Genomic DNA, 24,747 nt, shown 5'->3' on the forward strand with positions numbered 1-24,747 from the left:
ACAGGGTTTTTGTTGGCATGACTCTGGGATTGTGCCTTGGTGTTAGTCAGGTTTGGGTTTCTGCAGTGACCACGTTTGCTTGTGTATGTCCTGCCTGCATTGATCGTTCTTCCCGATAATGCCGTGATCGCTTTTGTCGTTTTTGAAGAAATCCCCAAACAATTTGTCCGCGTCTATGAACAAACCCCCCTTTTGACGTCGTAGTTTACACTGAAGGCTGCTATTACTTTTCATGGGGCTTTAAAAAAATAATGAATAAATAGCAAGTATATAAATAGGGGGAAGTAAAAGGTCAGCGGCGGCATGGGGAGGAGGATGTACAGCGAGATCAGTTTAGTCTTTGGAAGCCACGCAGAGTTCATTATCTTCAGCGCGGCTTTCCATGACGTCCCTGGAGAAGGCATTTCTGAGTTATGGATGCATCGCCTGCACAGGCTGTTTACATGCTTTTAGTTAGTCTATACATTTACACTAGTGTCTGTCTTGTGCATGCTTAAGAGCGCTGCTTAAGTCCATTTTAAACGTTATCTAGAAGAGTTTCTGGTCAAGCTGCAGCCCCACATATCTTACAAAACCAACAACTGCAATACGATTGGTTTCCTTAACGCAAACATTGAATTGTTTCTCTGAGGACCACACAAGATGGGCAGGACTCTGGCAGGGAGGTTGGGTATTGCACAGCAGATGCTAATGCTAATTATTCACTATGGATATAGTGTATAGTTCAGCACTGCAACAAACGTGACATTCTTTAGCACTGTATGCCATTTTGTCTTATTATGTAACTTCAACACCCACCATTGTGATGTCTTGGCTGAACCAGGTTGGCTGTCCCTTAAGTCCAGACGCAACATGCAGCTTTCCTGTCTCCCCTTCAAATACTTTCTGGACAAGTTACCCAATTATCTGAGCAGGCTTCTCACCCCCACTGTACCCAGCACTTACCTCCTGAGATTCGCCTCCAGGAACCTGCTAATAGTCCCATGGTTCAATAAAGCATCTAGTCACTCGTCCCTGTTGTACCGACTCCCCCTCTTCCCACGGCTGGATAATTCACCAGCATCCTCCAAGTTCCTTCCAGACTTTGGCTGTTTCTTACTGTAATCACAACGTTTGTAACTGTATTGTAATGTCAGCTTTACTTTGTGCCTGGGACATAACTTTATTTTTTTTAAAGTAACTATTTTTCCTGGTAGAATATTGTATGAAGAAAGGTAGAACGTGCTTAATTGACCTTATGAATAGTGATTATTAAAGGTGAAGAAAATGAAACTCCTCCAGTTTAAGCATAGCTTCTAGAGACTCATTTTGCTTTCTCAGATTTTTTTGCATGCTAGGTATCTGTTGCCCAAGCTGCTGATTTTATTGTGATCCATTTGCACTTGTAAAGTGGCGCAATGTCCTCTTTATACCGGCGTGAGCTGCGCCTATGTGCAAAAAAAAATCAAACGCGGCTCGCAACATTGGTGATAATATAAGTAATTAAACTAGGGTCCTTCAAAATACAGTATAAGGACTCAAATGCACAAGTGATATTGGTGTCTTTAAACACAATAGTGCAAATAACCGTTTGACAATAAACACAGTAAAGAGAATATAATTAGATTATAATACTGGAAAAGGGCATACATGCAAATATAATATTATATATCTATCTATATCTATATATTATCTATAATATTTATCTGTCTATTATATTTATATTATATCTATTATATTTATATTATATCTATTATATTTATATTATATCTATATTATATTTATATTATATCTATATTATATTTATATTATATCTATCTCTATTATATTTATATCAATCCACTCAGACCCTGGAACAGTATTTGTCTCGCAATACCCACAGCGACTTGTATCACACAGCGGGGGAGCGGGGGGTACGTGCCCCACACGGTACAGGTCTCCTGCTGTGTGAATGAGATGAGCTGGGCATGCCCAGGGAGGCTTGTGTAGGAAAAGCTTCTGGCCTAATGCTAATAGAATCTTCTCTCAGATTAACAGGTAGTCTTACCTTATGGGGATATTCTTTTTCTTATACTAGTATTTTTACTAAAGTTTAGCTCTAAGACTAAGTATAAAATTAGCTGCCACGTAAGATAAGGAGGGGTGCTCGACTCTAGTCCTCAAACTCCCCCAACAGGTCGGGTTTTTAGGATATCCCAGCTTTGAACACTGTGCCTCTGAAGGAGCCACCTATTGGGAAGCTGGGACTGAGAGCCACCTGTGCTGAAGCTGGTATATGCTGAAAACTTGACCTGTTGGAGGGGGGGGGGGGTGGGGGGGCAGAGATTGAGGACTGGAGTTGAGGACCACTGAGACGAGGCACTTATATGTTGCTTCTTTTAGTAGCTATAACTAACGTCACTGCAGTGTTTCACTTTACTGTCACGTCAGAAGCAGGAGTTAAGGACCGTTCTGAGTATGTTGGCAAGCCTCATTTCTTAGTAGATTAAAGCTGTACAAATTGAAGCTTGATGTTTTTTAGTTGCTGTAATAGTCTGTCCCGTATCCATTGGACTGGTGGATGTATCTCAAGTGGAAGTGGTCATGGGACTTCTATTGCGTAAAGGTCTCTAAAGATTGATGTGCAAACATTGCTCAGTATCGAGGTTTGAGTGACAGATTTGAAATGAACAAATCTTGTTCCGATATTGCCAGAGAACACCTCTTAATGGCTTCCATGAATTTGTGACGGCTGTTTCTTAAGTTAGTGTTGCACTTCATGTAATTTGTTTTCCCAAATGGACTGGCTGATTTTTATATTGTCTTGCATTAGCCCGGAGATTAATCTAATATTACCTGTCACTGGTCTCAAACCTTTTGCATTGTGTTTGGGAATAGCCATTCCTAAAACTCTGAGCCTTCATTTAGTCACACTTCTAAGCGCAATCCCTGCCGGGTTTTTCCCTTCATTTTTTTTATTATACAGGATTGAAGCGGCGGGTCTTTAATGCTGAACCCCATTAATTTCTGCTCTGGGGACCCCCTGCTTCCAGAGATACAGGCACCCGCTTTGGAGACCAGTATCTGCAGTTTAAAGCTGTTGTCACATGGCCCAATAGAAAGCTGCACCGGATGACATCACGGCTTCCTATCGGCCATAATGTGAACCCTGGAGTACCTCCGGAAGCAGGGGTCCCCGGAGCTGAAATGAACGGGGTTCAGCTCTGAAGACCCCCTGCTTCAATCCTGTAGTTAAAGAAACCGGCGTGGATTGCCTCTTTAACGAGCTTAGCTGTCACCAACAAATTCACGCCGTTATGGGCATTCTATAGCACGCCGGCCGTCAGCCCTCCAGGGCCACCCACAGGTCAGAATGGCAGCCATGGATTGAGCCACCTGTGCTGAAGCAGGGACATCCCGAATACCTGACCCGTTGGTGGCCCTTGAGGACTGGAGTTGGCCCTGCTATAGGAATATACAGAAAGGTAAGAAGTCAGATTTGCTGCAGGAAGCCAATCTCTGGAAAGTGTCGAGTGACATATATACAGGGAATAAGGATGTAAGAATTAAATGTGTATACATATCCAGGGAAAGAACACGACTGCTACATATTTTCATGGGCCTGTGTTAAATAAGATTTAAGTAGTCTCAACAGTAAACCTTTTAAGTCGCATCACTCATACATTTTAGTTTGTCGCTGTAACATTTTAACACTTGGTTATACGCGGTGATGGAGACGTTCCCGGCAGCGCCTGCTGCAGCAGCCTTACCTGTCAGTGCAGCAACGAGGTGGAGAGCTACTCTGCCTGCTCTCAGTGTCAGGGGGGGGGTGTCGGTGCGCCGTGTCAGATACGCACTGACGCACACAGTCAGCGACGGTGTGGGGGGGGGGGTAGAGAGGGTTACCAGAACAGCAGCCCCCCACCGCTCAAAAAAGCAGGGCTTCCTAAAAACTCTACCTGGCTCCTATTTACCTGCTGAAATTTTTTTTCACAATATATTTAAATATTACACAATGAGGTTTTGCGCTGTTTTTTCTTTTGTTTTTCTCACTAATGCTATGGTTTGTGGAGCCATTCCATCATATCTACAGCAGCAGCCTCAAAGTTTATCACATGGAAGTTACAGCTTTTATTTAACTTGTTTTTTCACAATTTAGGGTTGTTATAGGACACCATCACCTAAGTAAATCTATTCACTTTATGTATATAATTGAATTTAGAGCGCGGTTCATATTTTATTTCACCTGGCTCATACGTCTGTAATTTGTCCACCCTATGTTCTTTTTTAGGGCGTCCTGTCTTTCTATGCTTTTATAGATGTACGCCTGTTGCCGTTTCATAGAAATAATGGTTCATCAGCCGGTTTAATTACAAGCGATCAAGGTTTTATTTTGTTACATTACGATGGCTGCTTTGTGTTTATCACTCGTGTACCTTTTAATTTCAGTTCTGTTTGCTTGGAATTAGTCGGCCTTGTTAGTGATTCAGCAGAAGTTGCTTCATTGAATAATACATCTTGCCTTTATTTTAATTTCTCAGTGATTGGGAATTTACACCATTTACAATTGTAGCCCCGAACAACCGTTTCTTATACTGTCCTTTGTTCTGTATCATGGCTTTTTTTGTTACGTGCATTTGTCCTTTCATACAAGTAGAAAACCCCTCTTTGTGCATTATGTATTTTTAAACATACACAATTTTCCCATCCCTACTTCTCTGTGAATACCATCTTTCTTCTTTTGTCTTCTGTTCCTGGGAACATTTTCCCAGCCTGTGAAATGCATAAAATGCAAAGGTTTTTGTGTTCCCTCTTCTACTTTTGGCAATTGTTTTATTTTCTCTCGGTAATGGCATTTCCCTGCATGTTATGCCCTGTGTAGGTGTTAGTGCTGCAGTTTTGCTTAGCAAGCACAGAGCTGAATAAATTGTAATGGCACATGGCTTGCTGGTATATTTTAGGTTGGTGTCGTGAGTAGCGTTGCTTGTGTAATTTGCAGGCATGCTGCCTAGCGGCATGTTGGTTTTCTGCTGACGGCTTGCTCTGTTTTACTTTTTCCATGTGAATATTTGATGACTTGGCACAAGTTAATGGTTCAGTTCCATGTTTTCCCGATCACTGCAACGTTACAGTGGCTTCTGCAAATTTCCTTGGTTAATACAGGGGTGCGCAAACTTCCTGCGCTGCGTTTCCCCCTGCCTGGCAGCCGAAGCATTCGCACCCTCCCGCCCCCCTTCAAGGACCGGGTGTCAGATGACAAAGCAGGTAAGGGAGTTAGAGGCCTCACGCCTCCCCCCGGCATTTAATTTAAATGCTGTGGGGAAGAGCGCGGGGCCTCTGTAACCGCCGCACCTCCAGTTTGCGCACCTCTGGGTTAATGGATGGATCCCCAACAAAAGGGGTTTTTGGATTGTAATTTGTTCTTTTTGATTTTGTGAGGCGTGGCCTGGGCTTGCAATGCTAATATCTGCACCTAGAATGCTCAAAATGTACCAGTGTTATGGCCGATCAATAGATGTGACTGCTCTGGTAAACTGAGTAAATGAGAAGGATAATGACAAGTTAAACCAGACATGACTGCCAAGCCAGGGAGGTGGGATGAGCTCAAGCAGCCTTTCCTCACGTCCAGTGCTTTAAGTGTTAGGGCTCGGACATGGCATCCAGCAGTGACTGACCGTACAAATCAAACTTTGCATGTTGCTCCCCCTCCACTCCCCCGTTCTATGCAAGGCGGCACTATCCGTTATTTATTCCGCTTACCGATGAACACATTGTTCGACGGTCACTGCCGCAATTAACACTGGACCAGCTTTCCAACGGTCCGTTAACCGGCGCCGGTTTGCGGGACGCATTCCTTCGGATAACCGAGGACTCGCTGTACTGTGCCTGCATATTTTGCAGCGTGGTACAACTGGCAAAGTGGTTACATTAACTAGAATTACAAAAAAGAAACATAACTCGATCTAAGGCCTAGGACATAGTGAATGGAAGCTCGCTGAGGCGGGCTGAGCCGCGCTGAGCAGATGCTCAAAGCCCCTGCATCTGTCATCAGCGCGGCTATAGTTTCCCCCTCCGCATGCGTGCGGAGGCTGAGAAACTTTGCCGAGACAGGCAGGTTTGAAATTTGCCTGTCGGGGAAGCGGAGGAGCGGTCACGTGACCGCTCCCATCCAATGGGAGCAGGGGACTAGCCCCGCCCCCTGAGCGCGCTCACTGCCTCGCCTGCAAGGACAGAAAAAAAAAACATTTTCAGCAGGCGAGGCAGAGCAGGCGCGCGCCTCAGCGAGCTTCAATGCTCTATGTCCAAGGCCTTAGAGTGTACGTCACCATACTTTGGTACCCAAGTTTACCTCTCGCCTCTCTACCTCGTATCACTATCTCCTCATGGATGTCCAATCACGATCTTTAACTTAACGTGCCAAAAACGAAACTTCGAATCTTCCCTCCTTCCAACCCGACACCTGCAGTACACGGGATTTCTCACTTGCAACAAATGACTTCACCATAATCCTGATACCTCAAGCTAGATGCTTAGGTGTCTTTTTTTACTCCCTCTTCATCCCGCACATTCAGTACCTCCTTCAAATTGTCATTTACACCTCTGCACTATTCAATACGCCCCTCGTGTAACAATCCACCACAATGCTCACACACTTCTATCCCGCCTGGATTACTGCAACCTGCTTCTATCTGGTCTTTCCCTCTGCCGGCTGGGCAGGAGACCGTCTATTCACCTGACTGCCATTCTTCTGCAGCACCATTATACAAGTCTCTACATTGACTACACGTAACCTACCGAGTAAATTCATGGCACTTGTGCTCACCTATAAAGCTATATTTACATCACAGCTCTCCTTTCTACATCTCTTACCTCATTTCCAAGTACTCCCACACACGCACTGTACACTTTGCTATACATCCCTCCGCCTCCCTAATGTTTCCTCTCTCCCGTCTCCAAGACTTCCCGTGCTGCAGCCAAGCCCTGGAGTTGTCCACGCACAATCGCTCTCCCCTACCATACACATATTTAAAGATACATTACACTTGGCTAACACTTCTTTTCAAATGAGACCTATCCAACACTTTCCTGACTTACTTCTCTTCCATCCTAGAACTGAATGCTTCATGTCCTGATGTTAAGCCCTTGCTAAGAAACTTGCACACACGATTCATTGCGCCTCCACTCCCCATCTAGATTGTAAGCACTTTGTCGCAGGGACCTCCTTCCTATTGTGTCTTAACATGTGTGTACTCTTGTGTCATCCAGTCTTGTTCTCACTCCCACACTGTACTGATTTACAGAACATGATGGCACTATACAAATAAAGGATAATAATAATAATAATAAAAGCTCATGTTGGCTAGAGTCCAGAATCTTCCACTGTGGATTGAAGACAAAAACACTTATGTCCATAAGTGGAAGAATGCATTTACTATCGAACTAGTGAAAGTGACTCATCGGGCTGGCCGGCGGTGACCCAGCGCCTTCCCCTTTTCTTCCACGTGCAACTTGTTCTCCCTTTCTGTTCTATTTGCGCTTTAATTGCATGTGACCCGAAGGGAAAGAGGAAGGTGGGGAAGAGGCCGCGTTTTGACGTGAGCGAGAGGCGCGTGGGATGCAGGAGATGCTATAGCTGCTTCCTGCAAGGACCATGAGATGCTGCACAGTGTGCTCTGTGCCTGCGAGACCTGTGATCTCTTCATTCACTGTGCGGCTGATTGCACTGCAAAAGGATAGAGCCACGTGGTCATCTGCCACCGGCAGTTATCCGCCATCTGCTCTGCCATTCTGCCCATGGAAAAAAATTGCAATTGGGACATAGTCCTGGCAAGTGAGGCATGAGAAGTGATTAGATTGTAAGCTCTTCAGGGCAGGGACTCTTTCTCCCCCCCCCCCCCCCCACCGTTATGTCTGAAGCGCTTATTCCCATTGTGGTGTTTGTATTTGTTATTTATATTATGCCACGTGAATTACTGCTGTTAAGCGCTGTGTACATACAAGTACACAAAGGGGCCTGCAGGTACATCATGACCATGCAAGGTATTGACCATGGGAAGAGGCTGTAGGGTATCTAAAAGAGCATTTCCCTTTGTTTGGTTGCTTTGTTTAAATTCACCCCCTTCCCAGTTGGGAAGCAGGGGTTCCCGGAGCTGTTTCAGGTCTGGAGACCCCTTTGTTTAAATTCACCCCCTTCCCAGGTGGGAAGCAGGGGTTCCCGGAGCTATTTCAGGTCTGGAGACCCCTTTGTTTAAATTCACCACCTTCCCAGGTGGGAAGCAGGTGTTCCCGGAGCTGTTTCAGCTCTGGAGACCCCCTGCTTGTTTAGATACTCGCTTCCATAACTCATGCTGTTATCTTCTGCATGTTTTTAAAGGTCACGATGGAAAATAGGAAGCGGCGACATGTGATGCGCTTCCTATTGGCTGGTGCGACCATTAAATTGCATATTGCATGCCTGGTTGGGGCCGTGACCAGTATGACCTATGGGGGCAAGTATTCTGGGGAGCAGGGGGCCCTCATAGCTGAAATTAACAGGGTTCAGCTTCAGAGACCCCCTGCTTCCCACCTAATACAAAGAAATAGGTGGAAATGTACCTGTAATGATAACTCAACATTGAGTTTTCAAACAACTGGACGGTGAGACCCCAGTTGTGAGCTGTGTACTTGGCATAGGCACAATTTCTTCAGTTCCTAATGATAAGTCCATGTGGGACCTGAAATGTCGTATATTCTCGGTTCTTGGCTGTCACATTAAATGGAGAATTGCATTATGAACTTGTGAGAAGAGCTGGATCTCTGTCCTAGAGGAGACCTGCACTTTGAGGAAATTGTTTGTGTTGTGTTGGCTGCAGAAGCCGGATTCTCCTCGCCGGAAACTGTTTCCTTGCACTTTGGAATTGTACTTGGCATAGGCCCCCAATGGGCACTAATGGTGCATTTTCCCTGGTACTGCACAATCTGTGTTTATTCTTACACCTATTTCAGCTTTCTCTTGAGGAGAGAACTTCGCACATTACGTCAGGATAAGACTGAGCTGTGGTTTCACATGATCACTTCCCAGGTGCTAATAGTGGTAATAGTACTAGCATTCTGCGACCGCACTCTGTGTCTTATCAAACACACAATGTATGTTAATCAGACCGCAGCCACGCCTTGCTGTGTCTCATCCCAAGCTGAAAACTCCTTGTGTAATATCGTTGAGAAACCCGTAGGTCACTGTTCTGGTACGTTCTCTGCACTGGCACGACATGCTGTTTTTAACGTTTCAAAATGACCAAATGTAGTGGTTTCATTTTTTGTATTGTTGGTTACATTATATTTAAGTGAGATTATACATAGTCATTTCTCTTAAATCGTAAAACGAGCTGTTAGCATAGTCCCTTGGGGCACTTCCTTCCCCCAACTGCTGCAATTGTGGTCCCATTGTGGGATAGAAATGTAGTGTCTCAGAATATTACCTTCTTTACCATTTGTACGTTTTCATGTATAGCTTTTCCTGCAACAGCTTTTTGGCCTGAAGGATTAATGCAAAAAGTGGCCACAAATGTCACAGAATATACTTTTACCTGCTGCTGTTCTCAGGAGTTTGCGTGTCGCTCGTACCTCACTACAGAGCAGCTGCTGCTCCCCAGGGCAGTCATGTGAGTCGTGTGGTTTTTAGAACAAGAAAAAAAATCGAAACGGTTATTTTATTTCCCACAAAATATACTCGTCAGTATTTCTCCAAATTAAAGGAGCCATATTTGGTTCTGGAGAAGTGTGTGTGTGCGTGCGCGTGTGTGCGTGCGCGTGTGTGCGTGCGCGTGTGCGCGTGCGTGCGTGCGCGTGCGTGCGTGTGTGTGTGCGTGTGTGCATGCGTGCGTGTATTTTTTTTTTTTTACGTGTGATTCATTTCAAGGGACTGACCGGCATTGGGGTTTTTCGTACTTTCATTTATAGTGTACTCTGCTTTGACCTCCTCACTGGTATAAGGCGTCCCTATCACCATGTGATAAAAGTAACTTTATCTCTCTCAAAAATGAATCACCCAATTTTGAACTTTTTAAACAAGTCGCTACCATTTGACTGGCCATTGAAGGGACTGCTCAACACCGTTTCTCAGAATTTTGTTTGTCCCATAGAGCCGTACAGGTGTTAGCAAATAAGGGCAGGTAGCAGTGTTGGTCCTTCTATGTAGTAAAGGAGGTAGAGGTGTGGTGTGCCTTTATTGGACCAACAAGTAGTTATAAGCTTTCCAACTTCTCAGGGTCCTGTTGCGAAGCCTCGATTTTAGGGCTAGTAACCTTTCTGTCTCATTTCAAACTGACACCATTTCTGTCTCCTCCATGGGTTACGGCCGCGTCTGTAGCCCATGCGCTGCAAACAAGGCCGTACCTCAATGAGGACGCGCGGTGGGAGCGGCCAATTTTTTTCGCGTGACAAAATTATTTGATTTTGCCGCGCGACGTGCGGCCAATGAGGAAGAACCACTCGCGTGCCGTCTCCGTCGCGTCTTTTCCTCCAGATCCCCAGGCCACAGATCATCTCTGCAGCAGGCACTCGCGACACCATGCGCTCCGCGTGCGCCTATTATATCCGAGGCCTAAATGTCACGTGGGCTGATAGCAAATCACAACAGCTGCCGGTACTTTGTGGATCTACATGTCCATGAAGTACCAGCGGCACGTATCTTGGGAACTGGGGGGTACCTGAAACCAGTTAATCTCTGGAGACACCCTGTTTCCTATACATGTATTAATAAAGCAGCAGGCCCCCTTTTTGCCCCTTAAAAAAAAAAAACTGGCCTGTTCTATTTCATTCTTTAAAAAATATTTTTAGTGTTGTGAAATTAGCATATTTCTAGATAATGGGGGTTATTCCCTGTAGAAGCAGGGGTGTCGTTCCGCGCTAGGGATATCACTGGAGATAGTCCCTCTTGCAGCCGTTAGTCAAGGGGGGGGGGGCTCCACACATCCCCTGTGAAGATAAGCTCCCACAAGGGGAGCTCACAAACAAGAAAAACAAGTGACAGGCAGGCGCACTGAGGGATAATGAGGGATGCCTCAGTGCGCCTGCCTGTCACTTGTAATTCCCTGTAGTCCCAAGTAAGTGTTATCGCCAAAAACTCAGTGACGAGCTGTGTTGTAGTCGCTTCGGCATATATATCGAATTCCTCTATTACCCCCCCCCCCCCCCCCCCGTTCCCCCAGAGTCCTGAGGACTGGAGTTGAGAATCCATGAATGACTGTAACTTGGTGGGTTTTGGGGTCTGGGGGCGGGGTCCGCCAGGGGCCAGAGCCGTGTTTTACATGTCAGCAGGTTAAAAAAAAAAAAAAAAAAAACTCCTTAAAAAATACTTTTTAAAAACAATGTTTTTATTTTAAAGTGCACTCAAAAGTAAAAAACAAAAAAAAGAAATTCAACAGTCACCAGCTGATCAGAATATTTTTGGACATTTGTAACTAAAAAATAAAACCGTGGGGTGCTCCTTAAATATTTGTATGCATATTGTGTTGGTTTAGAATTTTTTCGTTTGATACAGTATACGTTTATTTCCATGATACAATTTAGTTAAATTATTTTGAATAATTTTTAATAGAAGGTAAAATGTTGATGTCTTTCCGATAATATAAAAAGCGTTGTAGATTGTGTTCAAATTATTTTGACGTTGTTTTTGAAGTATTTGTAATTTTATTTTAGCTATTCTTTATGCATTTAAAAAATTTCATATCATAAAGTCAACAAGTGCGTTTCAATATCTTCAAATACTTATGCTGTTTTGCAGATCAATGATGAACTTTCTATTGTAATTTCATGCTACGCTTTTTATTATTGATACGTGATATTCTATATCACACATACTCTACATTGGCTAGGACCTTACACCTTACATTGTTCTAGTGATTGCAGGTACCACTCCCTTTATATTGTGAGACTTTAGTTTACAAAGGAACGCTACAAGCCATTTCATATTATACTTTGTTCCATGTGTTAAAAACCTAAATACTTGATTTTTAGCATGGAATAGTTTGATTCCAAACGTGCTACTAAGACATGAAGCCATCTCAACCAACTAAGTGCCACCATGAGATTGGTGATAGCAAATAGAGCCCTGCTATATTATTAGAAATCTTATAGTATTTTGTTCTGCTATTGAGTACCATTTGTTAACTTTTTTATTTTTAGCTACTGTTGGTTATCGATTAACATAATAGTGATATTTAAGGAGCGCCCCACGGTTTTTTTTTTAGTAACAAATGTCCAAAAATATTCTGATCAGCTGGTGACGGCTGGAAAAAAATGATTTTTTTTGCTTTTGAGTGCACTTTAAAATAAAACCGTTGTTTTTAAAGTATTTTTAAGGAGTTTATTTTGTAATTTTTAGTCTTTATTTTGAGAATGAATTTTTTTTTCCCAAGGAATATTCTTTTGATACTCAACATTTTGTCTCCCCTCCACACTTGTGTACCCATTTTGTGGTGTGCGTAGCTCTTTTTAAATATTATGCCCATGTGGTACTTTTATAGCAGCGCCCGTTCCAGTACTTACTTATTGGTGTGCGCCCCAAATCCTCCCCACACGTTGCTATATAGATTACTATAGATATCTGATATGGAAGCTGTCTTAAGTAAGTTCAAGAAAAAGAAATGACACTTTTTAATTGTAAAGACAAACCTGTGGTGGTCCCAGTTTGTAGAGATGTCTTATTGCTCAGACTATATAGGGATCTTTAACGGTGCAGCCTCTCCCCTGGAAGCAAAATGAACCAGTGATGTTTGAGACAATCCATGCTGTTTCTCCCCCCCCCCCCCCCCTTTATTTAATACAAGATTGAAGCAGGTGTTCTCAGGAGTCAGACCTCATTCATTTCAACCCCTGGGACACCCTGGTTCTGGAGGTACTTACCTCTGTAGTGGGTACTGCTCCAGGGTTCAAAGCTTTTCAAAGCTCCCGCGCCCAGCGGAATAATAGGAAGCCGCAATGTCGCCTGGTTTGGCTTCCTGTTGACCCATGTGACGCGGGAGCTTTAAACTGCAGAGGGATACCGGCACCCCTTCAGAGGCAAGTATCCGTGGAAGCAGGGGCTCCCTGAAATTAATGGGGTTCTGCTCCGGAGACACCCTGCATCAATTTTGTATGAAAAAAATTAAGACAAAAACATAATGGGTTTCTCCTTTTAGTCTGGGTGGATGGTTTTTGTTATATGTAAATAAGAAATCCGACACGAGTGCTTTTAAATTGTTCTTAAACTGTGGTCCCGAGGGTTTTTTGTGGTGGTTCACAACTCAAAGTATCACTTCAGAACCCACACTTAAAAAATTGGCTCAAATGAAAGTTACCTTGGTACCATTATGACTCACTTCAGTGAAACGTCACCGCCATTTTGTATATTTCCCAGGCGCTCTGCTCCTGTTTGCGTCGCTGGTGCCGTAGGCAGTCTGACACTGAAAGGTCAGCTGATGGGACCATTTCGTAGACGACCTGTCTTTGCATGGTGGGGTGGAGACGAATACACCGCAGAGGTTGCCATGTGGATACTCTGCTGCAGGCTTTTAGCTTTTTGAAATCTAAAATTGCTATAAAATCGAACAGCCAGGAGAAAAAAATAAGGTTGATCTGAAAAAGTAAGGCAAATATTGACCTGAAAATAGCTTGAAACCTGATTGGAAGGTGCACTTTTAAAAGGTAATTTGATTTAAAGTGTCCGACAGCAGCAATATGATTGAACTGTTCTGAGTTGTGGAAGTGGCGTTCTGAGCTTTTTTTCAGGTTTTTTTAATCCCTCTCCAAATCCGTTGTCTGCTGTTCGTCTGCAGATGAGATTTTGGTAAAAATAATAACGTCCGTGGCTCTGTCACTAGTTTGCCCCCCTCTGCTGCTCAGGCCGCTGCATCTGTACAGTTTGTGAAGTTAATGCTGGCGAGGGTGTGCCCCCGAGACTGTCGTTTCCTGTGCTTATGACTCAAACAATTAGATCAGGTGCTTGGGTAGTTTGCTGTCATTTTCATTCTCTTGAAAGGCGATGTCTGTGGGTTTTGTAATATACGGGTAGAAACCTGTCAGCACTTGTAAGAATTCACAGGCAGGAATGTCTTTGGAGGACTCGAAAAATTGCATTCAGAAAAATGAGGTTTGGCAAGAGCAGACATTTTCTTGCTGTTACCATAGCTTCTGCCTGCAGCTGATCTCATAAGAGCAGGTTTAAAAGGAAAACTCCAGCAGGTATACATATTTCCTATATCAATGTATACATTCTTGTAAGTAATCCTATATGGTGAGTAGCACTCATTCTGGGGCCCATCTAATATTTTGGTCACATGCGTACATTGAGTTGTCATGAGTTGTTCTTTTACATGAAGTCCACTCGTTGGCTACACATTCATCGGAGGAAATGGTTATCAAAATTAAAAACTGCCATTGACAATCGGTGCGTCGTAGTGTTAGATAATATTTCTTGGTGTACCCCAGCATGCTGCACCCCTATATGAGCCAGAGGCTCGCTCTTATTGCCACTTTGGACAGTAGACACGACTTCTTGTGCTTTCCTGTTCTGCATTTAGTCCGCTCATTGCATACAGTATGACTTCTTGCAACAGCAATAAAACCATGCATGTTTACATTCTGTGATAACCGCTGATAACAAGTTTCTGCATATTTGATACACATTTCCATACTTGTATTCAGTCCAATCAGACAAAAATGCCTGGAAAAATGTGAGACCGTCTCTTCTGGAGACACATATACCCAGACCAGTGAACATTGAAACATTGAGACCTTAACGTTTCGCTCTCATGTACAGTTCAAGGGCGGAACATTGTATCTATCGTTGCTCACCCTTTGGCACTTCATTGCGCCTGTGGATTACTTGAGTGCATTAAATGCGTTTTCCCATATCCTTTCTTTTTTCCTTTTGTGATGAATGAGAATAAGTGGATTTACCCAAATGGCTCAACACAACAATCCCAGTTCACATGAATCCCAGTTGACATGAATCCCAGTGTTCATGTTTGTGGTTCTGTTTACGATGGTGCATAGTCTGACTTCTAGGAGAGCTGATCGTATAATTATTTTCATGCAATAACTAAAACGGGTATTCACTGGTAAAGCGTAAAGCAGTCCATTATTAAAATATTGAAAAACCTAATGCCATTGACATTCAAGCAAAAGACGTGCTATGTAGCACTAATATTAGTTCGTAATAAAACCTTAACAGAATTCATGTCTACAGTAGCAACTCAAATATTTTTAGTTAAAGTACGCTGTTATGGCATCGTGTCAAACATTCTGCAAAGCTCGTCTTAAGCAGGGCTGAAAAGACGTACACCGGGGCTGGAGAGAGACCGCAAGCTCTCCAGCCAGGCACAGGAGTCATTGTGACTAGCACAGACCCGTGAACATCGCACTGTGAAGATGTTCACATCTTCCACTACTGAGACCTCCAAACGTGTTCATTATACATTAAGTGGTAGCAATGTCTTTCCCTTTCCTCCTCTCCAAGAGAACACAATGACTCATTGGGACTAAAACAGCAAGTGACGTCCCTGGTGCGAAAAGCAGCCTTCATATTCTACTTTGTATAGGACTTTCTTACTGAATAGAATATACGGGTTACGCTATTGTGCTGCGTGTGGCCATGCCCTCCTGTGGTACCTCGCGGTGGCACATTATTAGCCGCGACACGTCCTCAAGATTCTGCAGATATTTGTTCTGAGTTCAATAAAAGCTCTGCGGGAAATGTAAGTAGCTAATAACTGAATAAAGAATTGTAGGCATATAGACCTATATACAACTTATTTATTTTTTGATAACTGCAGCAACAAATTCTTTTTAGTTTGTTTTCATAAGTTTTATAGAAATTTGTTCCAGAAAATATACTCCGCAAAACCACTTTAGCCAAGGAAATGAAAAAGATTCCAGATATAATCCTTTAAACTGAAACACTGCTGCTCATCCTCACTGTAATAATAATAATTAGTGTCATTGAGATCATGGGTTCTCCCAAGATCTATAATAAACCTTTTACTGTCAGAGGCCTACAACTCCTTGCCAAGTAACAGAACAGGAGGCATCATGGGGGGACTGTTCCAGCCATGTCCAAGTTAACGATGGCTTTATTCGTGATTATCGTTTATTTGTAAAGCGCCAGCATATTCTTCAGCCCGGTACAGTGAGGGAGCAGCGCATTACATAAAGACAATGACGCGTGCAAACAAGGGCAAACCATCGCAAAATCTAGTGGGAATAAGGGACAATGTTGAAACAAGAAGGTGAAGTGATGAGGTTGATTCGGCAACATTACTTGAACCATATAATGACCGTGTGTCATGAACCTCCCAATACCAATATTTCTCGGACACCTGACAGCAGAGTGTTAAGTGCCTAGATGTGGGAACATGGTGACCTGGGACTGGGTTTGCAATGGAGACAAGTGACTTCTGGGAAAAGCCACTTCCTCTAATTTATTCCATATCATGTGTGACTTTTCAGAGGGTTCTCTTGTGAAACCTCTGCATGGGTAGCATGCATGTCATTGCTCAGCTATACACGGTGCAGTATTGCCCTGCGGTGCTTTGCAGCATTTAACACCGTGAAGGCCTGGACACACACGCTTGACAGCTGTGATAAATGAGCACATTCCTGGCATCTTCTGGTCTGCTCTGCATATCTGGAAGTTGTTGGTGTCCGATCACTAGAGATCTGCGAATTAGTGTTCATTTTATATATTTTACCAAAATCTGATTCGCAGACTGAAAACAGATGGCGGTTTTGATGCAAAACAATTCTGGAATCGGCATGAATTTCACATCCGCCTATGCGCATTTCGTAAAACCCAGAACCGTATGACCTTCCAGTGCCTGTACTATGGGTTTTGCTGGAGAGAAGTTCGATCGAATTTGCTAATGGTTATTGCTGGTGGATAGACATTTTTGAGGGATCTGAAAGATTTTCGCGGCACAAAGGATTTTTGCACCTTTACCGATCACATGAAGCTGAGGAACCGGCTCCCCAATAATAAAACAAGCCGCCTGCAGTCTCCTGATGTCCTTGTTAGAAAGCTTTGCAGTACTTATTTTTACATTTATTTAAGTCTCCTACTAGAGCCAAGTATAAGTTGGGTCCTTAAGAGACACTGTTCAGCTCTGGCATCTGATCTCGATACGCCTGAAAAGGGTAATGTGACACATAATGTTTTGGGCCATATTTACGATGGGCTGCTGCTGGATGACACGTTATAGCCCATTTAAATTGTCCGTAAAGTGTGTTCTGTCGCCGGTCGGTGTCTAAAGCAATAGTACCCCATACCGCGGGGGTGGCAAACTCCAATCCTCAAGGGCAACCAACGGGCCAGGTATTTGGAATATCCCTGCTTCAGCACAGATAGCTCTGTCAAAGTGAGCCACTGATTGAGCCACCTGTGCTGAAGCAGTCATATTCTGAAAACCTGACCGTGAGGACTGGAGTTGGCCATACCTGCTTCAGTAAAAATATTCTGCCCTTGCATTTTGCTTTAAGTATAGGTGTGTGTGACTTTCCCAGACTTTGTTGAAGAGAAAATATATATAATTTTTTTTTAATTACGAAGCCTGCACATGGGATATAATTTTTGAAGTATTATTTGGCGTCCCTCCGTGCCAGAATTTGTATCTGGTATTATGTGATGTACGAGCGCACTTTGCAGCTGTTTCGGTTGTTTACAGTTTGCAATGTGAGAGAGAAACCGAGAAATGAAAATAAACAGCCCAACGCCATTAATTATGGAACTTGTGCATTATCTGCTTGTTAGAGGCGGCGCCCAGCGACGGACTGCTGGCTGTGAATGTTACAGTGGCAATCCTCCCCACTCACCCACGCCCCTACGCCTCTTCTCCCCCCGCCTCTTGTTTTACAGGACGCTGAACCGTACAGTTTTCAGCGCTGGGTTCCCGAGATGCTTACTGGGAAGTTACCTGTAGTCCTTGTTTTCAAAGGGGAACTAAATGGCCGTCCAATTGGAAGCCGCAACTGAATGTGGTGGTTTGACAGCCATTTTGTTTCCCCTAGAAGGAAATTTACACCCGGTAATGTCACTGGTTGTATCTCAGGAAGTGGGACATCTCATAGCTGAAAATAAGACTAGTTTTAATTAATCCTGCACTTTATTACACTCCTGCTGATTATGGCATACATGGGCTTCACACCCATATGCACAAAAACCTGTGCTTGGGTTTGCTGCATTAGTGTCAGCATGTGTACTAGTGTGTGCATTTGTGCGGTCGGGTTTTGGTGAATAAGGTGCTGGCATACGCAGCTTGGGCTCCTGTAAATTGCCCAGGCTCCCAAAATCCAAATTAGCCTCGTGTATTTGTATGCGCGAGGCTGAGATCTGTAGAGGAAATGATGGTTGTGCCCGCACTCTAATACATAGGTGATAGTGGGGTACTTAACCGCCGGTGCGCTGGTCCTGGGGAGCTCCTGAAGTCCCAATGTGATCCAGTGAAGAAGAATCAGGCGCACGGTCTTAATCATCGGTGAAAGGGGCTTATTGTGCCAAGAAATCCAACGTTTCGACAGTAATACTGCCTACACCTTGAGAGAGTCCGACTATCTCAACGTTTGATTTCTTGGCACAATAAACCCCTTTCACCGATGATTAAGACCGTGTGCCTGATCCTTCTTCATTAAGATCTGTAGAGAACGCACCTCGTGGAGGCAGAGCGTTCAGTCACCGCTCGGCGGTCACGTGTCTCCATACAGTACTTCTCTTGGGGGAAAAAATTCCTCAACTATCGCAGCCTCCGGGTGCTGACACCCGTCTGGTCAGGAGCTATAAATAGCAGTGGGCACCAACACAACGTGTTTACAAAACATTGTACCCTATTACTAGAGCGTTTCAATTGCAGGTAGTTTACAATTGCGACATCTCAAAAGTGTACAACCCCGTGAGAATGTAAGGGTTTCATCCCATAGGAACAATTAACCCTGGCATAAATATTGCAAATCCCCCTGAGCCAGCAGTGAGCAGCGTGGCACATGCAAAGCTTCCTTCTCTGCGTGGGTTCTTCCCCTGCTTGTAACCTGCGGAATCTGTTGGAATGAGTCACGTTTGCTCTTACAGGATCAAGCGTGTAAAGCGGCAGTGAGAGAACATTCTACATTAAAAAAAGCTCTAGATCAGTGCCTGCTGCGTGTCCCAACTGCCCGCTTCGGCAACTGCACGTTTAAATGCACAGCGGTCCCACACAGGACGTTTAAACATGCGGTTGTCGTAGCGGGCGGTCGGGACATGCAGTTGTTGCAGCAGCAGGCTTGACGGGTCTGGCGCGGCGAGCTGCCCTGTGGCGAAGTGTTTTGGGCGTTGCCAAATTGTGCATTCCGTGTTTGCGAGCTACCTTTGGAAAGCAACCAGGCCCTAAATGTAGTCCCCTTAAATTAGGTTGGTTTTGGTCCTCCGGTACACTGTTAAAATGCATGGGGTTGGCGTCTTACTGCAAGTTTTCACATGTTGTATGGCTTGGCGTTGTATTCCTTTGGGCTGAGAGTCTAGTGCTCGCGATGGGGAGGACAGACCTCTTGCCTATGAGGCTGCCCGTAATGAGCGCAACCGCGCAGCAGTTTTGTAAAAAAAATTGAGACAAATGTCTTTTTGTCACGTGAGCAGTTCAGCCAATGAGGGCGAACCAGCCTGGTGACACGTCTGCCACGCCTCCCCAATTGCTGGAAGCTCACTTCACCTATCGCTCGGGCCAGAGGCGCCATGCGCTCCTTTGCGCTCACCCACTATAATCTCGGCCTTGTTTTGGCACCGGGGACAGCTACACATTGCTGGAGTGATTAGTTGCCAGGTCTGCAGCGCGTTGCACATCCTGCAGCAGCAGCACCCGCCGCGAGGCGTACCTAAATAAAAGCATTTATGGTGTCAGGTTATTTTTCCAATGCAAGACCATGAATATCTGTTTGGCTTTCTTGTTGGCTGCTCGTTTTGGCTTACGAGTCCACTGATGATGGAATGATGTTGTAAATTACATTTTGTTTTACATAATAGTACATTTCTTTGCAGGGAAAACTTTTACTTGAGTTACCTGATTCAGCAGAGGCTGAGAGTGATAAGTGAGCGAATGCGCTTCTACATAACCGTGTGTTCTGCTCTAATGAATGGAAGCCCAAGGTGTATAATAGAAATGTCTGCACATTTTGTAGTAGTGTGAGAAATTGATTGACACGCCTGTCGTCTGTCAGCACGTCTGTGCAGGTGTAGTATTAGCTGTCCTCCAATTACTTTAATCTGAAACTCCATCTATTACAGGAATAGACTTCAAGATCAAAACAGTTGAATTACAAGGAAAGAAGATCAAATTACAGATATGGTGAGTAACATCTGTACTTTCTCCTTGCTTACAGTGGGTCCAATTGTTATATTTTGCCATAACTACTTTACGGCATGAATAAGAGTGGGCTGTAGATATGCAGAAGATGAGTATAGTTCCCTTGGTCGTGTCAGAGACCTTTACTTCTTCACTTATAAACTTTTACATAGTCTTCTACAGCTCTGCATATTCCATCTTTGTCCTGGAATTGTTTCATTTCCTGTCAACTGCTTTGTTTGGTTTAACATTTTCTTATCCTGTTCTCTGTTAGCAAAGTAGACATTAAAAAAATAAATAAATAACAAAACAAAAAAAAACTGAAGTGTCACCGTACATTCTAAGGCTAAGGCCCCGCTCCCTCAGTCAGCGCGCCCGCTCTGCAGACAGGCGGCGCGCTGACAGGCACAGACCGCGGTCTGTAGGGAGCTGGGGGGGGTGTGGTTTGAGCGGAGGGACCCGCTACTCCCCCTCCCACTCCCTCCCCCTTCCCACACACACACACCACCCCCTACCTTGTGTAGGAAGCTGTCTGACAACTCCAGCCCCCGCCGCTGATAGGCTCATCAGCGCACCACGTGACGCGTCACAGCGCGTTGTGAGCCGTGCAGCGAGGGGGGACTGGGACTGGCTCAGAAGGATTCCCCTGCTGGTGGGGAACGCTCACGCGGCCGCCCGCGCCGCCGGGCGCAGCGGGTCCCAGCCCTAAATTTAAAATGTGTGTTTAGGCAAACAAAGCTGACCATAGTGTAAAGCTAAATGGAGGAAATGGGGTGCTCAACCTCATTGTGACTTCATCCAGAATTCAAACATCTTACAACAACCCCATATTAAGACAAGTGGGGGTGGGCATAAATGAAAAATGACCTGTGAGTCACTCAAAGAAAAAAAAACAATAAAGTTTCCACTAAGGGTAATCCATATAAGAGTACTCAACTATAATAGTCATAACAAATGAAAGCAAGTCTCTTTCCCACTCTCACACTCTCAGGGGATCCGTGGTGACGTGCCAGCCATGGAGGGAAAATCCAATAGTAGTACAACAGGAAGCAAATAGCGCACAGCCAGGGAAAAAGGTGGTAGATAAAAGGTAAATTCCATTTATTTCAGTGCATGACTGGTAAAATCATCACCCCAGGGGGGGAAAACACACAGCCTCCTACGCGTTTCGGACGGGTAGGTCCTTTATCAAGTAGTATGATAAAAGATCTACCCGTCCGAAACGCTTAAGAGGCTGTGTGTTTCCCCCCCCCCCCCCCCCGGGGTGATGATTTTACCAGTCATGCACTGAAATAAATGGAATTTACCTTTTATCTACCACCTGACTCCCTGGCTGTGCGCTATTTGCTTCCTGTTCTACTACCATAGTAGCTCCCTGAAATAGTTATAACTATTGCCGATCTTTCTATTATCTATTGAGGAGTTTTTATATTTGAATTCAGTTATATTTGTTTCTGGGAAGAATAGAGGTTTCATCTTTGGATTCTCCCCTCTCCCCTTTTTTTGGTTGAATAGTTTGAGCCAAGTGGCTCTTCCCCTGTAGGCAGCAGATTAAATTGTGAGTTCTTGCACCTTTTGAAGCGTTTGGCAATGCATTGCCAAAGTCTGTCACAAAGACTTTGCAGCAACTCTTCCTTTCCTGGCGTCATTGCTACGTGAATTGCAGTCCTGTATCATTGTATTTGATTTGTCACGGCTCTCAGCATGTCCAAAGGCAAATGTATTTGTTCTGTTGCCCAAATAACAAATTCGTGGTAGGACAGGTATGTAAATTAGGAGTCAGTTTGTCTACACCTCTCCTAGTCTAAGAATCTTGTTCTTAACCTCTTTATAGTCGGAGCCCTGCAGTTTTAGAACACATCTGAAGGGTAATGTAAAGCGTCTGTTGTACCTTATCGATGCTGTGTTGGGAAAGTGTGCAGAATTGTGCTTTGGAAACTTAGGTGAATCTTTGTATCAGAGACCAGGAATGTGCAATATATGTTTCTTACGGCTACATCACCACAACCAAATCCATATGCTTAATGTAACATTTTCAAATCCTATTGCAAGGCGTTAGCGGGAGGTGGCGATAGGTCTCTGTCGTAGCCAAAAAGAATGAAAGAGCAGTATTGGTGGATTTCAGTTATTTGCTTCCTGTACCTGTAACAATAGAAAGGGACAGATTAAAGAGTTTAATTTCTTGTAGTAAAATAATTGTGAATGAAATTGAACAAGATGGTAAATTGCAAAAACAAGACACATGCAAGTGTTAAATGAGACTGAAAGCTAATGACAAGAAAATTTGCTTAAAAACAAGGAAAATCAGTGCAGACAAATGAGGAAGGCTGCCTCACAACTCCGTCCGTGCATGACTGGGAATACCGTCCTCGCCACACGTCCCTGCTCTCTTCCATATGCAATGCATGGCTGGGAATACCGTCCTCACCACACGTCCCTGCTCTCTTCCATATGCAATGCATGGCTGGGAATCCCGTCCTCACCACACGTCCCTGTTCTCTTCCATATGCAATGCATGACTGGGAATACCGTCCTCGCCACACGTCCCTGCTCTCTTCCATATGCAATGCATGGCTGGGAATACCGTCCTCACCACATGTCCCTGCTCTCTTCCATATGCAATGCATGGCTGGGAATACCGTCCTCACCACACGTCCCTGTTCTCTTCCATATGCAATGCATGGCTGGGAATACCGTCCTCGCCACACGTCCCTGTTCTCTTCCATATGCAATGCATGACTGGGAATACCGTCCTCCCCACACGTCCCTGTTCTCTTCCATATGCAATGCATGGCTGGGAATACCGTCCTCACCACACGTCCCTGTTCTCTTCCATATGCAATGCATGACTGGGAATACCGTCCTCGCCACACGTCCCTGCTCTCTTCCATATGCAATGCATGGCTGGGAATACCGTCCTCACCACATGTCCCTGTTCTCTTCCATATGCAATGCATGGCTGGGAATACCGTCCTCACCACACGTCCCTGCTCTCTTCCATATGCAATGCATGGCTGGGAATACCGTCCTCACCACATGTCCCTGCTCTCTTCCATATGCAATGCATGGCTGGGAATACCGTCCTCACCACATGTCCCTGCTCTCTTCCATATGCAATGCATGGCTGGGAATACCGTCCTCGCCACACGTCCCTGTTCCCTTCCATATGCAATGCATGACTGGGAATACCGTCCTCCCCACACGTCCCTGTTCTCTTCCATATGCAATGCATGTCTGGGAATACCGTCCTCGCCACACGTCCCTGTTCTCTTCCATATGCAATGCATGGCTGGGAATACCGTCCTCGCCACACGTCCCTGCTCTCTTCCATATGCAATGCATGGCTGGGAATACCGTCCTCACCACACGTCCCTGCTCTCTTCCATATGCAATGCATGACTGGGAATACCGTCCTCACCACACGTCCCTGTTCTCTTCCATATGCAATGCATGGCTGGGAATCCCGTCCTCACCACACGTCCCTGCTTCCTTCCATATGCAATGCATGGCTGGGAATACCGTCCTCACCACACGTCCCTGCTCTCTTCCATATGCAATGCATGGCTGGGAATACCGTCCTCACCACACGTCCCTGTTCTCTTCCATATGCAATGCATGACTGGGAATACCGTCCTCACCACACGTCCCTGTTCTCTTCCATATGCAATGCATGGCTGGGAATACCGTCCTCACCACACGTCCCTGCTCTCTTCCATATGCAATGCATGGCTGGGAATACCGTCCTCACCACACGTCCCTGCTCTCTTCCATATGCAATGCATGGCTGGGAATACCGTCCTCACCACACGTCCCTGTTCCCTTCCATATGCAATGCATGGCTGGGAATCCCGTCCTCACCACACGTCCCTTTTCTCTTCCATATGCAATGCATGACTGGGAATCCCGTCCTCACCACACATCCCTGTTCTCTTCCATATGCAATGCATGGCTGGGAATCCCGTCCTCACCACACGTCCCTCCTCTCTTCCATATGCAATGCATGACTGGGAATACCGTCCTCACCACACGTCCCTGCTCTCTTCCATATGCAATGCATGGCTGGGAATACCGTCCTCGCCACACGTCCCTGTTCTCTTCCATATGCAATGCATGACTGGGAATACCGTCCTCACCACATGTCCCTGCTCTCTTCCATATGCAATGCATGGCTGGGAATACCGTCCTCACCACACGTCCCTGCTCTCTTCCATATGCAATGCATGGCTGGGAATACCGTCCTCACCACACGTCCCTGCTCTCTTCCATATGCAATGCATGGCTGGGAATACCGTCCTCACCACACGTCCCTGTTCTCTTCCATATGCAATGCATGGCTGGGAATCCCGTCCTCACCACACGTCCCTCCTCTCTTCCATATGCAATGCATGACTGGGAATACCGTCCTCACCACACGTCCCTGCTCTCTTCCATATGCAATGCATGGCTGGGAATACCGTCCTCGCCACAC

At 45.0% G+C, this 24,747-nt stretch overlaps 1 protein-coding gene across 2 annotated transcripts in view; it reads left to right on the forward strand.

The window, feature by feature from the left end:
• The window catches only part of RAB10 (RAB10, member RAS oncogene family), a 62,601-nt gene that overhangs the window by 11,938 nt on the left and 25,916 nt on the right, over positions 1–24,747 (forward strand). For both annotated transcript variants that reach the window (XM_075595343.1, XM_075595342.1), the window contains exon 2: positions 20,222–20,282. In XM_075595343.1, the coding sequence (XP_075451458.1) occupies positions 20,222–20,282 (61 nt within the window). The remainder of the gene's footprint in view (positions 1–20,221; positions 20,283–24,747) is intronic.

Source organism: Ascaphus truei, chromosome 4 (genome assembly GCF_040206685.1).
Source record: "Ascaphus truei isolate aAscTru1 chromosome 4, aAscTru1.hap1, whole genome shotgun sequence".
In the NCBI taxonomy this organism is placed as follows: Eukaryota; Metazoa; Chordata; class Amphibia; order Anura; family Ascaphidae; genus Ascaphus; species Ascaphus truei.